We start from the raw sequence: 15,908 nt of genomic DNA on the forward strand, positions 1-15,908 counted from the left end.
TTGAGCCAATGGGCCTCAGAGGGGAAGTCTGGAATGGCTCCTCAGGACTCCGCAGTGATGTCTGGAGAGCTCAAGTTCTGACGGTGAGGCTCCGGCGTAGTCTCTGTCGTTTTCATCCTTCCTGACTTCTCAGGGCTCAGGTTTCTCTCCTTTTTCTTGTTCTCCTTTCCAGGATGTGGCCTTAGTTCTCTTGGGGTGCAGGGACTTGGAGCGAACACAGTGGTGCCAGTGGCTGATAGTGTGGGCAGGGGACCTTGCTGTTGTGCTTCCTCCAAACCCAGTGTGTCCGTGTGAGGGGACAGGGCACTATGCTACCAGGTGGCAGTAAGGGGACACATGAGTGAATAGAGGAAAGAGACCTAGGGTTCCCCAAGAAAGGATTCTAAATTGCTTCACAGGAGCCTGAGGGGAAGGTCAGCAAGCAAAGGAAGTGGTGGTGGTGGGATTTTCTTCAAAATCAGATGCAGGGGGCTGGGGATGTAGCTCAGTTGGTAGAGTGCTTGCCTTACAAGCACAAGGCCCTGGGTTTGATCCCCAGCACCGCCAAAAAAAAAAAAAAAAAAAAAAAAAAAAAAATCAGATGCAGGCAAGTGTCCAGGAAAGGAACACTCGAGCACAGAGGTGGTGATGACTTTTTTCTTGGAGTGTTTTTCTGATTGTAAAAGTGATTCATGTTCATTTTTAAAAGCAATAACAGTCTGAGGGGGGGTGAATCCACCCTGGGGGCTGGGCAGATCACAGGGAGCCTGAGGAGGTTCTAGGTCTTTGGATGCTGTGGCCTAACAGCTGTCAGGTCCTGGCCAAGTGCCAGCGATGGGCAGGCTTTGATTTCTGTCCAAGCTCAGCATCTGGGTCAAGGGCCTGTAGGGAGGCAGACCTCCAGTGGCACTTGGCCACTTCCTTCATCCCACTTGACCCAACGGGAGCCGAGTTGCTGTATGCACGGCAGGGCAGGGTGCTAGAGGTTGGCAGGAAGGAGGGCACAGGGGCCCATCCACAGGGAACACAAGATCCTAAAACTGCTTTGGGACATAGGCAGAAAACCTTAAGGTTTCCTAAAGGAAACCTTGAGGTTCCCTAAAGTCATTTCATGACTGAGATTTGGAGTTGTGGGCAGACTCGGGCATTGAAAGTGAAAAGCTTCAGTAGGGTTTTGGCTGTCTCCACACGCTGCTGATTAAGCCCTTCCCACCTACTACCAACCCAGGCCAGGGTGGAGAGGCCTCAGTCCACCCTTCTCCTCCAGCAAGCCTCCAGCAGGAAGGGCTTGAGCTGAAAGTATCCCTGGCAATGGCCTGGCCAACCTGCCTTCCTCCCCACTTCTCCTTTGAGCACAGGTTAGGATGTTGATCTGTTTGGCCTGTTTTCCTTCTTTTAAGGATCCAGGTCTGGCTTTTGGAAAATGCTGACACTGTCTACTTTTGCTGTGTCTTCAGCCTCCTCGTGTCTGCACCCCGTCTCTGGAAAGGTCATCTTCCTTCTCTTCTCACCCTGTTCTCTTATCCACCCTCAGGGGGTTAGTGTCTCTAATGGTGGAATGAAGGGCAGGTGCCCAACAAAGACCTTCTGGGCTGTGGGAGGAGGGTCAACCTCTGGTCATTTCCCTGGTCATCTCTTCAGCCAGTGTGAGTGCAGCTCTGGTTTAGCCACTGAGATTTTGCTTTCCTGCCATCACTCCAGAGCCCACAAGGATGCTTGGGGGATCCTGGAGTGTGCCAGGGGCATTGTCTTTCCAAAGCACCTGGCATAGGACATGGTGGAGGAAACCGTGTTGTAGAGAGGTTGCTGCTCCTCCCCTCTCTACCTGCTTTTTTTTTTTTTTTTTTTTTTTTTTTTTTTTTTTTTTTTTGCAAAATAAAAAGAAGAACCCCTGTTTGGTGAAAACTTCTTTTGAGTTTTGGATATGTGGTCTGACTTCCTGGATGCGTGAAACTGAGAGGCAGATTTTGGTCCACAGGGACACCGAATACTGTTTGCATGACCACCCCGCCCCCATGCCTGGACACTTCTCTATTTGTCCCCTCAGTCTGATGGGATGCTGCTTTCTTCTTGCTTCCGTGGGGCCTGAGCCAGCTGCCCTTCCATCACCCTGCCAGTCATTGCCATCTTCCTCTAGAGCAATGGGTTCACCGGGGACTGTGCTCTGGTCACACCTTTCCCTGAAGTGCTGACTCTGTGGGAGGTACAGATATGCATCCAGGGATAAATGGGGACCCCTGCATTAGTGTCACAAACCCAGAGGCACCTGGGCTTTACAGAGAACACATGAGCTGCCACTAACTGGACAGTACGTGTACTGGGCAAAGGGCAGAACTAAGCTGAGCTCTGCACGCTGCCACTAGGGAGGCAGGAAAACTGGTGGGCCTCATCTTCTGACCTCTGGAGCTTTAAATAAATTATTCAGATTTTTAAATATTGGCAACTAATCCCCATTTTGAAGTATTTTGCAGGCTAAGCCCCATATATCCAGGAGCTGGCTCTGACTGATACGTGCTGGTGGCTAACTCTCAGGGAGTGTTTGACTTGCAGATAATTTTCTGGCCCTATCTGTGCAGTCAGGTCACCATGACTGTCATCTCATTTCACCAGCTGGGACACAGGTGCAGGGACAGTAAGTTGCTGGTGTTGGATCATGAATTAATAAATGGTATTGAATGCTAGCAGCCTGGGTCAAGCTCCCGAAAGCAAACCCCAGGGGTTTTCTCCTTTCTGTGTAAGACTCTGAGTCCTGGAGGGTCTGGTCAAAGCGTATACCAATAGCTCTGTTTTAATGAGCATTTTCTATGAGCATGGTGAATACATGTTATCTTGTTCAAGCTTCATACAACCCTGCAAGTTCATATCTATATCTTTATGTTAGGGATTAGGTAACTCATGGGACAGAGAGTGACTTTCCCAAGGTCTATTAGCCTTGGTGATGGGGGATATGATGACCCTCTTTTCATGCACCTTGGGGTCTCTCTACATCCCTGTGTCCAGCCTAGGGCCAGGCTCAACAGGATCACTGGGGCTGGTAAATGAATGTCTGGGACTTGGCGTCTGAGGCTGCTGGGCAGGATTCTGGGGCAGCCTCCTGGCAGGGTCTCAGTCCAGGGTGGCAGGAATGGGCCTGGGTCTAAGCAGCCCCTCAGATAGGCTCACTGGGTTCGGTCCTGCTTGCTCCTCTGTGGTGAGAGGCACTGCCAGATTCCTCTGCAGAACATCTCACCGCGCAGAGCATAGTTGATGGCGTTGATAGTGGGCATCATTTTGGCCATGAGGGCAGGTACCTGTTGTTGCAGAAAAATCCAGAAAAGACACTTCAAAGCCTCTACTTCCCTCCCTGGTCCCACTTAGAAACTCTAGTTCCTCTCCCCCTGCAACTATCTGCTGATCATTTGTCCTCGGCTTGATTCTGCAGCCCTGGAGCCTTCCCCCACTAGTTGGAGGATGATGCATGGCTCATGGAACCCCATAGGAATACACTTCCCACCTGAGGGTCAATTTCACCCTCTGGCTATCTGTCCCTGTCATCTCAGCCTGGTGTGGCCCAGGAGATGTGCATTATGAACACTCCAAAGGAAGAGGCAAAGAGAGAGAGAAAGAGAGACTGATACAGAGGCCAGAAAGCTAACAGGAGAGATGGGGTGAGACAAAGAAAAGAAAACAATGCAGAGGGTTCTCTGGGGCTTGGAAGTGACCATACCATCCGCAGTTTGGGGGAGATGGAGCTCACGTCCACGATGGCTGCGTATATGTACAGGAGGGCATAGGGGCCCCAGCCGAGCAGCAGCAGCTTGACTGGCAGAGTGGTGTTCACCTGGGAGAAATTGTCACAGGAGGCATCATTTCACTTCAGGTGGCCACAACTCTGGGTGGGCAGGGAGACCAGCTCTGTACTCAGGGGCTCTCAGCAACCTGGACCAGGTTTCAGGAAGAAGCCAGGCCTGAATAGGAACTTGGGACCTGATGGGCCTCTCTGCTATTTCAGGTCATTTAAGGTGACCCTAAGCCTATTACTTGAACTTACTTAACCTCAGTTGCCTTGTCTGTAAAATGCCTTGGCAATACTTGACTTCCCTGGAAGTAGGCACTGGCGGGTAGGGAAAGACAATAAGCTTCCTTCTAGGTCTCTGCTCTTTATGAGGAATCCTGGGGCTGGGGAGGGAGCTCAGTAGTGTATTGCTTGCCTAGCATGCCTGAAGCCCTTGGTTCAGTTCACAGCACTGTGGTGGGAGGAATCCTGGGCTCCAAAGACAGTGTATACAAGGGTCCCAGGCTGAGCTGCCTTCAGACTTCAAGACCAGGACCAGCTTGCCTTCAGCAGTTGTAGCCATCTGGTAAGACTGACCTGTCTGTGTCAAAGGTTTTCACAGTATGAGATACAACTGAAAAGCAGAGCAGGCCTGGATAGTGGGCCACACAGGGGTTATAGGTTAAACTATGATATCACCTGTGGCCACAAGAGGGTGCACAAATCAAGATCTAATTTCAGGATGTCTTTTACTGTTTACTAAAATCAACGCAGAATATCACTACCTTTTTTCTCTCATTGCTATGTCTTTTTAACAAAGAAGGTGACTTAAGTTGGAAGAGGGCACATTTTCTTCAATGTTGGATTTTGAAACTATGTTGACCAGGAGACATTTCTTTTTCTCTTGAATTGTCCCTCATTTGGGTGGGGGGTGGGAAGTGGGGGAAACAGGGTGCTTAGCACTGATGGAGTCTCCTGGGGACAGGCTGAAGCTGAATGACAAATTGGAACCCCTACGGGAGACCATGTCATCTCCAGAAACCATTCAGCTCAGCCTGAGGTCCGTGGGCCCCAGGCATGGTGACCACTGCTGATGCTACTAGAGCTGGTGATTTAAAGTCAGTGGGGAAAATGGCAAAGTCATGGTGACAGTCTTGTCTTTGACTGATCAAAACTGGAAGAAATGTGGTGACTCTGCATATTCAGACAGGTTGGGGTGAGCAGAGTGGAGGACAGCCTGGGAGGCCATGCCTGTGCCAGCAGGGAGCTGGGAGCCCAGGGACTTGGATTCTGGTCCCAGTGAAACCCCCACCCTCCTCCTATGACCTCAGAGAAATGTGGGTCTCCAGCTAAAATCAGTTTTTAGAATCCTTTTCCAATTCACAGGAAAAAATAATGAAGTGGCAGGTAAAATGTTTTAATAAAATGAACATTTCTTTTATGCCTATAATTGAGAACTTAGGTGGTGGAGCCCCAGACCTGCTCTTTCTAGGTGTGTGGCTTTGGGTGAGTTGCTTGGCTAATCTCCCTTTGCCTCTAACCTCAATCCAATCTGTGACATAGGGAGAATAAAGACTTCCATTCTCAGAGAGTGGTCACAAAGATGAAATGACAATGCATATAAAATATTGCTAATACTTTTTAAAAAGTCTTGGCTGCTTGTGAGAACTCATTTGCTAAATTGTCCAGGTAACAAACTACAGAAAGTGAACATTAATGCAGACATCCAGAAATGGCCAGGAGGGCTTATATTGAAGCAACGTTTTTCTTGGACGAATGTGCTTGCAGGTGTGACTTTATGTTGTGGGTAACAGCCCGTGACTGTGATTAAATTAAACATCTCAAAGCAATTTAAAAGTAGCATTTAGAGAGTCTGTAATTTTGTGCTAAGCCTCAAGTCCTCTGGAAGAATTGAATGTAACAGCATGGATGGTGTCCTGCAGGGAGAGTTGGACTCTCAGCGGAAGAGGGTCTGGGTAAATCTGAGCCATTCTGGTCTTTGCTCCCCAGGCCTTGGCACTCTGAACATGGGGAGGATAGTTTCAAGTCCTAACATTATGGCTACGCAGATGAATTTTCTCCTGATCATTGCACACACAAAAACCCTGAGAACACCTATCACATCATGCATAGCCCTGAGTATACCTGAGAAGGACTGAGGGTTTTCTGGGCAGAATCCTTACCTGGAGGTGGCCACTCCTTGCGAATTTCTGCTCCATGAGCCGGTAAGATGTGAGGGTGATGAAAAGAGGCATCAGGAAATTGAAAAAGGCCATGGTGAAGAGGAAACTGATGAAGTTTCTGCAGGTAGAAGGGTGGAGGAGTGGGAGTCAGCTCTCAGGAATGGTCAGCCACCTCTGTACCAGAGAGTCAGAGGAGGGCAGCCGCTCCCATTCATAAATGCTCAGAGTGCAATCGCTCCTGGTCCCATCTGAATTCTCTTCAGCAGCCAGGGAGCTGCAACGTCCTTAGGAGCCAAGGAGCTGAGATGGGGAAGAGGCCTCCTTCAGGTTCAAGTGCTCAGGCCCACTCACCTGACTGTTCCCCAGGCATGAAGAAGGGAACACTTTAGGTTGGGAGATGGACCAGGAGGAAGGAAGAGTCAAGGGGGTTTCTAGGTACAGGCATTTGAATGGAGCCTGTGAATGAGGAAGAGACTGGATACAGTGTCACTGAGGAAATCATTGAAAGGACCATAGAAGAGCCTGGGGACTCAGGTAGTGGTCAGAGGGAGGTGATGACCAGGAACAGGTGGGACTCACTCATTTTTCATTTCATGAAGGGAAGATGATCCAAGGGACACTTTGGAGATGTTCACTACGGAGGGGTGGGAGGAAGGGCTTCCAGAAGGGCTGGAGCCCAGCTGAGGAATGCCCTACAGGGATGAAGCCCAGCTTCTCAGGTAGGTTTCACCTGGGAAGCTTGTCATCAGGTGCAGACACTTCATGATTAAACATCACTTGGGAAGGAGGGAATTCAATACAGCTTTGGTAGTAATAGAAGGGAGGGTGGAGCCATGTGACCAACTCCCCAAGGTAGTCCCTAAAGGTAGCCACATGGATGGGGCAGTACTAGAACACAGCCTCTGTGATAGTGGGGAGCACTCAGTTCTCTCTCTCTCCAGGGACTGGCTCACAGAATGCTCAGGGAATTCCTAGAATTGATCTCCATGCAGCGCGGTCCCTCCCACTACAAAGGCCTTGACATTCTTTGAGTCTTCTGAACTAAGGGCCTGGATCCCTCTAGAAATCTATGAAGTCAGAGCCAGGAAAATGGTCTGTGCTGAAGACGACCAAGGAGTGGCAGGCTTCACCACTGTTACCATCCATAGAAGCAAAGGGCTCATTGCATGGTGCCCCTTCTCCGGCTCGACTCTGGGTCCCAATTTGTATAACATTCCCATCACCTGGTCAGTCTCCAGAATGGGCTTTCCTCAGTCCCAATGTCAGCCTGTAAGTGGACATCATGATTAAGGAGTTGAGGTTTTCTGACAAATGCCGGTTTTCTCAATTTGGATTATTCAACTGGGACAACCTTGTCACAGGATCTCAAAGCCAAGATTCCCATGGAAGTAAGCTTTGAAACTGCTCCTCCCACCTCACCTGTCCCCCCTGGAGTAGTCCAGGGTACAGCATGTCCCCAGGGGCTCATAGTCATAGTGGCCCCAGCCCAGGAGGGGTAGTGCTGCCCAGAACGTAGAAGACAGCCACACAAAGAGCACCAGGGGAATGGCTGTGTTCCATGCCAGCTGGCTGCCTGTATGAGACAGAGGAAAAGAGGGGGTTGTGAGAGGAGCTATCTTGACCAAGTGAGAAAGAACAAACTTCACGTTCACATAGAGTCTCGCTAACTCTTAGCTCTGATTCTATAGCTTGGTGCCTCAGGCAAGGTAAGGGCTTCTCTGAACCTCAGTTTTCTCCTCCACAATGGGAATGATAATTCTTGCCTCAGAGGATCCTTGTGAAGAACAAAAGAGACATTGGATGGCGAAGGTCTCCCAGTAGACGTTCTGTGCAATCTTCTTCAGAGAATAGAGAGAAGCAGGGAGTGGTGACGGAACAGAGGTGTTTCTTACAGCCAAGACCAGGGATGAAACATGCGCAGTGGTTCAGGTGGGCGCAGTGACGCGGGAACTTGGAAGTGTGGACTCTCCACTGTCTTCAGCTCTTGCTCAGAAGCAACTGGTCTCTGCTTCCAGCAAACCATCTGAGAACTCCCAATTCGGAGACAGGGGTTCCATCTCAGGCCCATTAGCAGAGGCCAGGTCCCAACAGCCTCTCTGGCTCTGGTCCAGCCCCACTGACAAGACATCCTATTATTCCCTCCTTGCAAACTCCATCTTTGCTGCAGCTTCATTCACTCTTCCCTTCCCTGGACCTGGTTCAGAATGCCTTTCTTAAGGCCCTCCTCCGTCTGGGGTTTATTGGCCATGTTTCTTTGTAGACAAGAGTCCAGATGGAGCTTGGTGAGTGAGAAGAGCTGATCTACAACCTCCTACAGTCAACACTTTGCTTTTCCAGATATGGCCCCAGATGGAGTTGGCTTTGATGTGCTCCCTGGCTTGTGTCCCCCATCCCCACTTCATGTGATGAAGCCCTACTCCCAGTGTTATGGCATTGAAAGAGGCATTGAAATATAATGAGTCATGATGGTAGAGCCCCCATGGAGAAATTAGTGTCCTTATAACAAGGGACATGAGAGAGATGATCTTGCTGTCCTCCCTGTGAGGATGTAGTAGGAAGGTGATCCTCTGCAAGAGGGACCTTGCTAGAGCCCGGCCATGCTGACACCCTGATCGCAAACTTCCAGTCTTCAGAACTCTAAGATATAAATTTCTGTTATTAAAGCCACCCGATGTGATAAGTTTTGTTACAGCAGCCCAGGCAGACTAAGACGCCCTCCACCCCCAGTGTGGGCATAGTCGTCAATAACCGTCTTGACCCACATGTGGTGACAAGATCTTCAGCATCAGAAACAGATGCCCAAAGCCACCGTGTCATGGAGCAGGTGAGCTCAGACCTCCTCCTTCCCCCTCTCCTGTCTTCATCCGCTGTCTTGCACCCTCCAGGGCAGGAAGGGCTTTGGTCTGAGATCCTGGTATAGGAATGAAGTGGAGAAGCCTGTTGCTCCCTTAGAAGGAGGTGGTATGTGTGTGCCTGGCAGAGGGGTGGGGAGGGGATGGGAGGTGGCTCAAGGGACTTTGGGGGCAAGTGTTAGGGTGCAAGTGGTGGGAGAGGTACCTCATGGCCATGAGGGCAGGAGAGGCTAACATACTGCCACTGAAAACCAAAAGGACAAAGGCAGATTTTGGTCTGGAGAGAGACATGTGACAGGAGACACCCACGAGGTTCAGTGACACTGCTGCCAGGCGTGTGTCTGCCCCAAGGGGCAGATGTGAAAATTCCAAATGGGCCATGCCCAGGGCCCAAGGTTGTACTGACTGTGGACCCCAGGGTGGCCTCCATTTTGGGTGGATCCACAGCTCAGGACTTGGAGCTAGGTTATTAAAGGGAGCAACTTCCTCTGGATGCATCTGGTCCACACTCAATTCTAGCCCTTTTCTACTTACTGTGTGACACTGGGCAAGCTGCTTAACTTCCCTGTGCCTCTGTTTTTTAGGCTGCAAGCTGGAGGGTTAGCTGATGTACAGCTTCTCAAAGCATGTTTTTGTACCTCTGGTGGTGAAAGATTTTTATTTTAATGTGCATTAAAACTATAAGAACATTAAACCTGTGATTTCACAGATAATATCTGAAATAAGACTAAGTGGGTTTTTAAAAGTTTGAGAGTTAGTTGGGCTTGTTGGTGGACACTTGTATAATCCCAGCTACTTGGGAGGTGGAGGCAGGAGGATTGAAAGTTGGAGGCCAGCCTGGGCAATTTAGTGAGGCCCTGTCCATCTCAAAATTTAATAAAAAAAAAAACTTAAAAGAGCTGGAAACATAGGTTAGTGTTAAAGGGCCCTTGGTTCAATGCTTAGTGTAAAAAAAAAAAAAAAAAAAGCAAAAGAAAAAAGAAAAAAAAATAAGAGTGTGGTGAGATGCTTGTTTGGAAAAAATATCAGGTAAAAGCAGAACAGGTGAACAGGTGGCACACTGACCACTGACATGGCTAATTATGATGCTGTCATTTGACAATGCAACCTGGGAACTTGGGAAATCTAGAACTGGAACTAGTCTCCATGAAACTCTGGCATAGCAGAGGCCCTGTGGAAGGGTGAGTTTCTAGGTCACATGCCCCGTTACACACACACACACACACTCATGCACTATCTCCCTTCACCTCCCTTTATCTCCAACACTGCCCAACTGCAAGGACATTTTGTGTATCCATGATCTCATCTGATTTACAAAATAAAACTGTGAGGTCGATTATTAAAATCATCTTGCAGAGGAGAAGACTAAGGTTCAGAGAGGATCCCTGACTTGCCTAAGGTTGCAGCAAAGGCAGAGGCCATCTTTTCAACACGTGCCTCAAAACAGGTCTGTTGCACACTCTCCCACCCTCCCTTCTTCCTTGAAATGCTTGTCCACATCCTATACACAGGTACACCCCTACCCACCCGCACTCCCTGTGCTGGGAAACCCATCACTAAGTTCCTGGGCAGAATTTAGTTCTGTTCACCCCTCCCTGTCTCTTATCCTCCCACACTGCAGGGAGTCCCTCCACTCCTGAGCTCAGGGACATACGGGTGCAGTAGTGGTGATAGCGCCCCCAGGCGATGGCCGCGCAGCCGCAGATACTGGACAATGCTGTCACAAAGCCTTGGAAGCCATGAACCTGGCAGCCCTCAGAGCCATAGGGCCAGCGCCTGTGGGAGACACGCGACACAAGTTACTATGCCCCTCCATCCCTCCTACCCCCAAACCTGCCCCGAAACAGCTTGGAAGTTTCCTGAATGTTGGTCCCACTACTCCAAAGAGGGCCTTACTATCTTCGTTTTTCCTGGGAAGGTGCTGGGGTCTTTGAGCTTAAGTCACCCAGTGGAAGGGGTAGAGCCCGATGCAAATTCCCTGCAACTTTTCCTGCATCAAGATTGGACCAAAGAGTCTTTCTGCGCCATCAGATGCCTTCACCATAGGAGAGCTCATGTCCTTTTTTCTATAGGTGGGGAAAGGGAGGCACGGGGAGGTAAAGGTACTGAGACACGGTCCACGGTGAAGACAAAGCTAGAGCATGGACCCTGGGTCTCCCAACCCTCTGCCCCATGGACAAGCAAAGGGTGGAGCATCCAATTCAGACCCCACAGACTGGTCAGCCTTGAGTATTCATACCCGGGTGGGTTCAGCCTCCCTTCATAGTGCCTCAAACCTGACAGAATGTTCCCTTTGCTTAAGAAAACAATCTTACAAACACATCTTCTGAGCCATGTGGGAAGACCCAGGTTTGCACGTACTGATGTATTAGACACTAGTCAAAACCCTGTTGGCTTTCACAAACACTTATTTAGGGCTTCCTAGGTGGAAAGAATTGTTTTGAGCTATTTGCAAATAATTAAAGTCAATACTTCAAACCACCCGTATGAATTAGGGAATAATATGCAATTTACAGAAGTAGCTCAGAGTTGGAAATGATTCAAACCTAGGCTACTTGTTACAGGGCACGTTCTTCACCCCAACAGTCTGCCATCCCATTGGTTGAGTTTGAGTAACCCCTGTGTTCCAGAAAATTAGCTGTGGCTCTGCAGGGATAATCTGGAATTTGGATTTAACCCAGTTCACCCTGCCCACCCTTTGCTCTTGGGTCAGTTTTCTATAGGTTCTGGCCTGGCTACCCAGTTCCCCTAGGTCAGGCCCCAGGCAGGGCCCCAGAGCCAGTGGACTGCAGAGGGGCCTGGTACCGGAGGAGGCTGGATATGGCTGCAATGAGGGCATTCAGGCTGATTCCACTGTCCGCCAGGGCCAAGCTCAGCAGCAACAGGTGGTTGGGAGTCCGCAGCTCCGGGGTCTTGCAGAAAGAGAAGATGGTCAGGCCATTGAGACTGAGACCAGAGAGAGCTGAAAGGAAGGGCAGGGGCTGGCATCTGGGCTGGTGAGGCCCACCTTGGATCAGAACCAGGGTCCAGGGGTTGATGGACCTTTGGCAACTTCCCCCCTTCATGCTCAGCAGTTCTCTCAGTGCAATTTATCAAATGCTACTGAAGCAGACTGACCCTTGAATACTGAAAGCTGTAAGTCTCACACCCTGCCCTCTAGCAACACAGCCCCATGGGAAGACAGACGAAGAAGATGGTGCTATACAGCATGATTCATGCTCTAACATTCACAACCACCGACAAGCACTCAGCATCCAGGAGGTACTGGGCTCCCTGAAAAGCACTTTAATGGACCATCTCATTCTGTCTTCTTTTGCATACTCTCCACTCCATTTACAGTTAGGAAACAGCCTCAGAGATGCTAGCTAACATGCCCTAAGTACACAGTTAGCAAATGGTGGAGCTAGGACTACAACTCAAGTCTTTTGGATTCCAAAATGCCTTCTCCAAGGTTGGTGGAGCAACACCATGGGGAGTCTGGAGAGGAAGAGTTGACATTAGAGCTAGGAGCTGCAACAGGACACCAGTCAGTGAGGTGAACTTGAGGTGTTTTCTGGTGGCAGAGAAACCTGACCTTGAATTGCAGCTTGGTTACTCACTTGCTGTCCCTTGAAATTTCTAAACCTTGCCTTCTTTCCCTATCAAAATGGAGGAGCAAGGAGAGATCCTGACTTGAAAACTTTGGGAGCATTTATCCAAAGGATGGTGCATGGAAGAACATTCCAGAATGAGGGAGGAACACATGCAAAGACATAAAGGGGTAAAATTTTCCAGCATATTTGAGGTCATGGAGGGATGCTAGAATATAGCATACCTAGAAAAGAGGGAAATGAAATGGGGCCACCAGAAAATGGTGTACAGGGCCTCTAGGACCAGGTTTATGTCACTTCCTCTCCACTGTCAGTTCTCAATGGGTAAGAAAATGCGCTAATTACTTCTCTGAATGTGCTTTGAACATGAACTCTATTCCCTGTCAGCCTAGTTCTAGGGTTGACATAGTTTCTAGCTCCAGCCCCATGGAGTGTTTCAGGGACTCTGAGTAGAGGTGGGCTTCTCAAGGATCCCTTTAGGGGCCATACCCAGGGCTGTGGGAGGAGACATGGTAGAAGGAATGGTGGGCTGGAGGGAACAGAAGTTAATGAACATCCTGGTGTCTTTCCTGGGTTTCTATCTAGACAAACGTTTTATACTTGTGACCCCATTTAACCTTGGCAACCACCCATTTAGAATGTCAAGGCATTCACTGAGAGTCAGAGAGCTGAAGTGACTTGGTACCAGTCACACAGAGAGCTGCTCTGCTGAGCTGTCTCCAGAGTCTTCTTGGAGGCTAACATTTCATGGGATTCTTAGCAAGAAGGGACTGGATTAAATTTTCTCCTGCCTAGAGAGACATGAAGAGCCTTAAGCCTGGTTTTTGGTCATCTCTGGGTAGTTATATGCCCCCAACACTGCTACAAAATCTCTCCCTTTCTCATCCCTACCTGGCTGCTTTCTCTTGGCTTCTAGCTGGCACTCTGCATCCTATAGGGAAGCCATGAGAGGACCTTCTAGGTTCAGGCACATATAAGCAGGCAGTCAGGATGACATGATACCTCAGCTGCATTTGGGGCACCCTCCTTCCCAGCTCCATAGCTGTGACCTGGGTTCCAAGAAACTGCTGGGCCCCTGCTCCACCCCAGGCTCTGCCTGGCTCACCTTCCACCAGCAGCACCGTCCCCACCGCCAGCACCTCGAGTTCCCCGAAGCCTGCGGGCAGGGCTGCAGTCTCTGCCATCCTTGCTCTTTTTCTGGCTCCCCAAAGCCTGGCCCCTCCCTTTTAAAGGACCGTTCCCCGTGCTGGCACATGCAGGTTATTATGCTAGACCTTGAACTCCTTGTTTCTACCTCCCCCGTCTAATTCGTCCTCTTGGCTCACGCAAAAGAAAACCATTCACCAGTTGGACAGTGCAGCCTTTGTGAGCCAGAATGGAGCCCTGTCTCATTCATTTCAGCCCCACTGGGCAGGATTAAGGTCTGGGAATCCAAATGGTGTGTGGCTGAGAGCTGAATTGGAAAAGAGTTGCATAATCATGGCAGGGGAGTGGAAGGAGGGATTGGAGCCGCAGCTGTTCCTGAGAATTGGAGAGGAGCCATGCTCTCCTGTGTTCATAGTTGCTGAGTGCCCGTGTGTTTGTGTGTGTGCATGCATGCGTGCATGTCCATATGATCACGTGCATGTAGAAAGGTTGAGGTTTGAAAGTCACGTGCTGTCATAGAAAGAACCTCTTCTGGAACTACAGCCTGGGTTCTGGCTCTGAATCTTCCACTAACTACATGCCTTGGAGTAGGACCAATAGTGTCTTCTCAGTTTCCTTATTTGCAATGTAAACATCTTTTGTCCATCGCCTGTCCTAATTCCTTAGTAGAAGAACACATCATGGACATAGATTTCAGGGTTGTGCTTCTTGTCATACAGCCTTTGGGCTACAAAAGTACAAAAAAATCTAGCAGGACTCTGGTTTGGAATGATGAACTGCTGTCTTCTTATAAGTGGCCCCATGACTCACTGAGAGATTGGGCTTCTAACAAATGAGGTTCTTAGTACAAGTTATGCCCTAGCTCATGGTGAAATTTGCATCAGGAAACTGATCTAGTGCAACTTAACTCATTTTCAGATAAAGAAATCCCAGAGGGCTAATAGAATTACAGCTAATGTTTATTGAGGTCAGCCACCCTACTAAAGAATCTTCTGATGATTCCTAAAGACTAAAAAAAACTCCATGAATTAGATACTATTATCTTTTCTATTTCAGATAAGGAAATGGAAGCTAACGGCAGTTAATAATCAGTCCGAGGAAATGCTATGATGCGAGGATGTAATTGGAACAAAAGCCCTATCTCCTGTTCCTGTAGCTCAGGCACTTTTCATTGATACCTGATTCTCTTGGGTCCTGCAACTCATTCTGTTCTGAGAGTGTTCATTTCCCAGACCTTTCCTTTCATGAATCTCCATTGATGTCTGAGCCTCATCATCCCTCAAGGCTGAGCTCATAGTCACATCCTCCAGGGTCTTCCCTGCTCTTTCTAGACTTCTTGTTAGATAATATCTATGTCCATCTTCTTTTCATGTCTGCAAGATCTCAAATGACTTCATGAGAGAAAAGAAAGAAGGGTGAGTCTGGGAATAATGGGTAGAGATCTGATGGATAAGAGATCGAGGGAAGGCATCCCAGACACAAAAAGGGAAGGACAGCAAAGAGGCAATGAATGGGGTTGGTCTTTTGGTTTGGGGAAGACCCAGGTAGGGCAAGCTCACCAAAGAGCAAACCTTGGAATCAAACATGAAGAATGAATGCATGAGTCACCAAAGTGTCTACTACTTGGAATCACCCCTGACTTGGTCCCCATTGGCATCTTGAGTAGATTTATTAGGAAGAAGTTAGCAGAGGGGAAAACAGAAAAAAATATAAAGTGTATTCTCCAAAAACTCTGTGAGATACTGTTCTGGGACCCTCCTGAGAGTATGGTGCTTTGAGTAGAGGAGAGATCTTGCCTCTTACCTCTTGTCTTTGGCATTGGTGGTAATGTCCAGAAGGGCCCAGCTGAGACCACAACGTTCTGAGCATCCATAGGGTTTTCATGGGAAGGAGATATTTGTCCAACACACTGGCATAGTTCCTGAGGCCATGGGAGACATCTGAGGTCTTCCTAAAATATCAGTCTTTCCAGCTCCTTCTTGAAGAGGTGCCAGCAAAACTCAGTATTTACTTCTTGTGAGAGAGCTTCTGTTCCCACAGGAAGTCAAGACCTGGGAAGCTTGGGTTGTTGAACTTGGGTGGATTAACTTCACTTACTTTTGTCAAATGTGAACACAGAGGCCAAGAGAGATGATATACCTCACCTAAAGTAATGGCCTCTAAATGGAAGAGCTAGGATTTGAACCCAGAGAGCCCTTTCTAATGCCTTCATCACCTTCAGGGAGGCCAGAGTTCTCTGTCCATATTTCTTGAGCTCATGCATCCCAGTGAGGTCTGTGTTATCCACAACCTGCTTGGCATGGGGTACTTTTTGAGTGACCAACCCAGTAACTGCTTGTTTCTGGCAGCCACCTACCTGCCTTGTCTTGCTGTGCCCCCACCTCTCTAGGCCTAGTGTTGTTGC

The 15,908-nt window shown here is 48.9% G+C and overlaps 1 protein-coding gene across 1 annotated transcript; it reads right to left on the bottom strand.

Moving 5' to 3' along the window:
- Positions 1-2,796: 2,796 nt before the first annotated feature.
- RGR (retinal G protein coupled receptor) lies at positions 2,797-13,569 on the bottom strand. The gene is made up of 7 exons (XM_079136780.1): positions 13,464-13,569; positions 11,574-11,730; positions 10,423-10,544; positions 7,336-7,489; positions 5,917-6,034; positions 3,686-3,799; positions 2,797-3,269 (listed from the first exon to the last, which is right to left on the bottom strand). The coding sequence occupies exons 1-7, from the start codon at positions 13,540-13,542 to the stop codon at positions 3,138-3,140; spliced, it is 876 nt and encodes a 291-aa protein (XP_078992906.1). The 5' UTR covers positions 13,543-13,569; the 3' UTR covers positions 2,797-3,137.
- Positions 13,570-15,908: the final 2,339 nt, after the last annotated feature.

The sequence above is a fragment of the Sciurus vulgaris genome (genome assembly GCF_902686455.1).
Source record: "Sciurus vulgaris genome assembly, chromosome: 4".
NCBI lineage: Eukaryota > Metazoa > Chordata > Mammalia > Rodentia > Sciuridae > Sciurus > Sciurus vulgaris.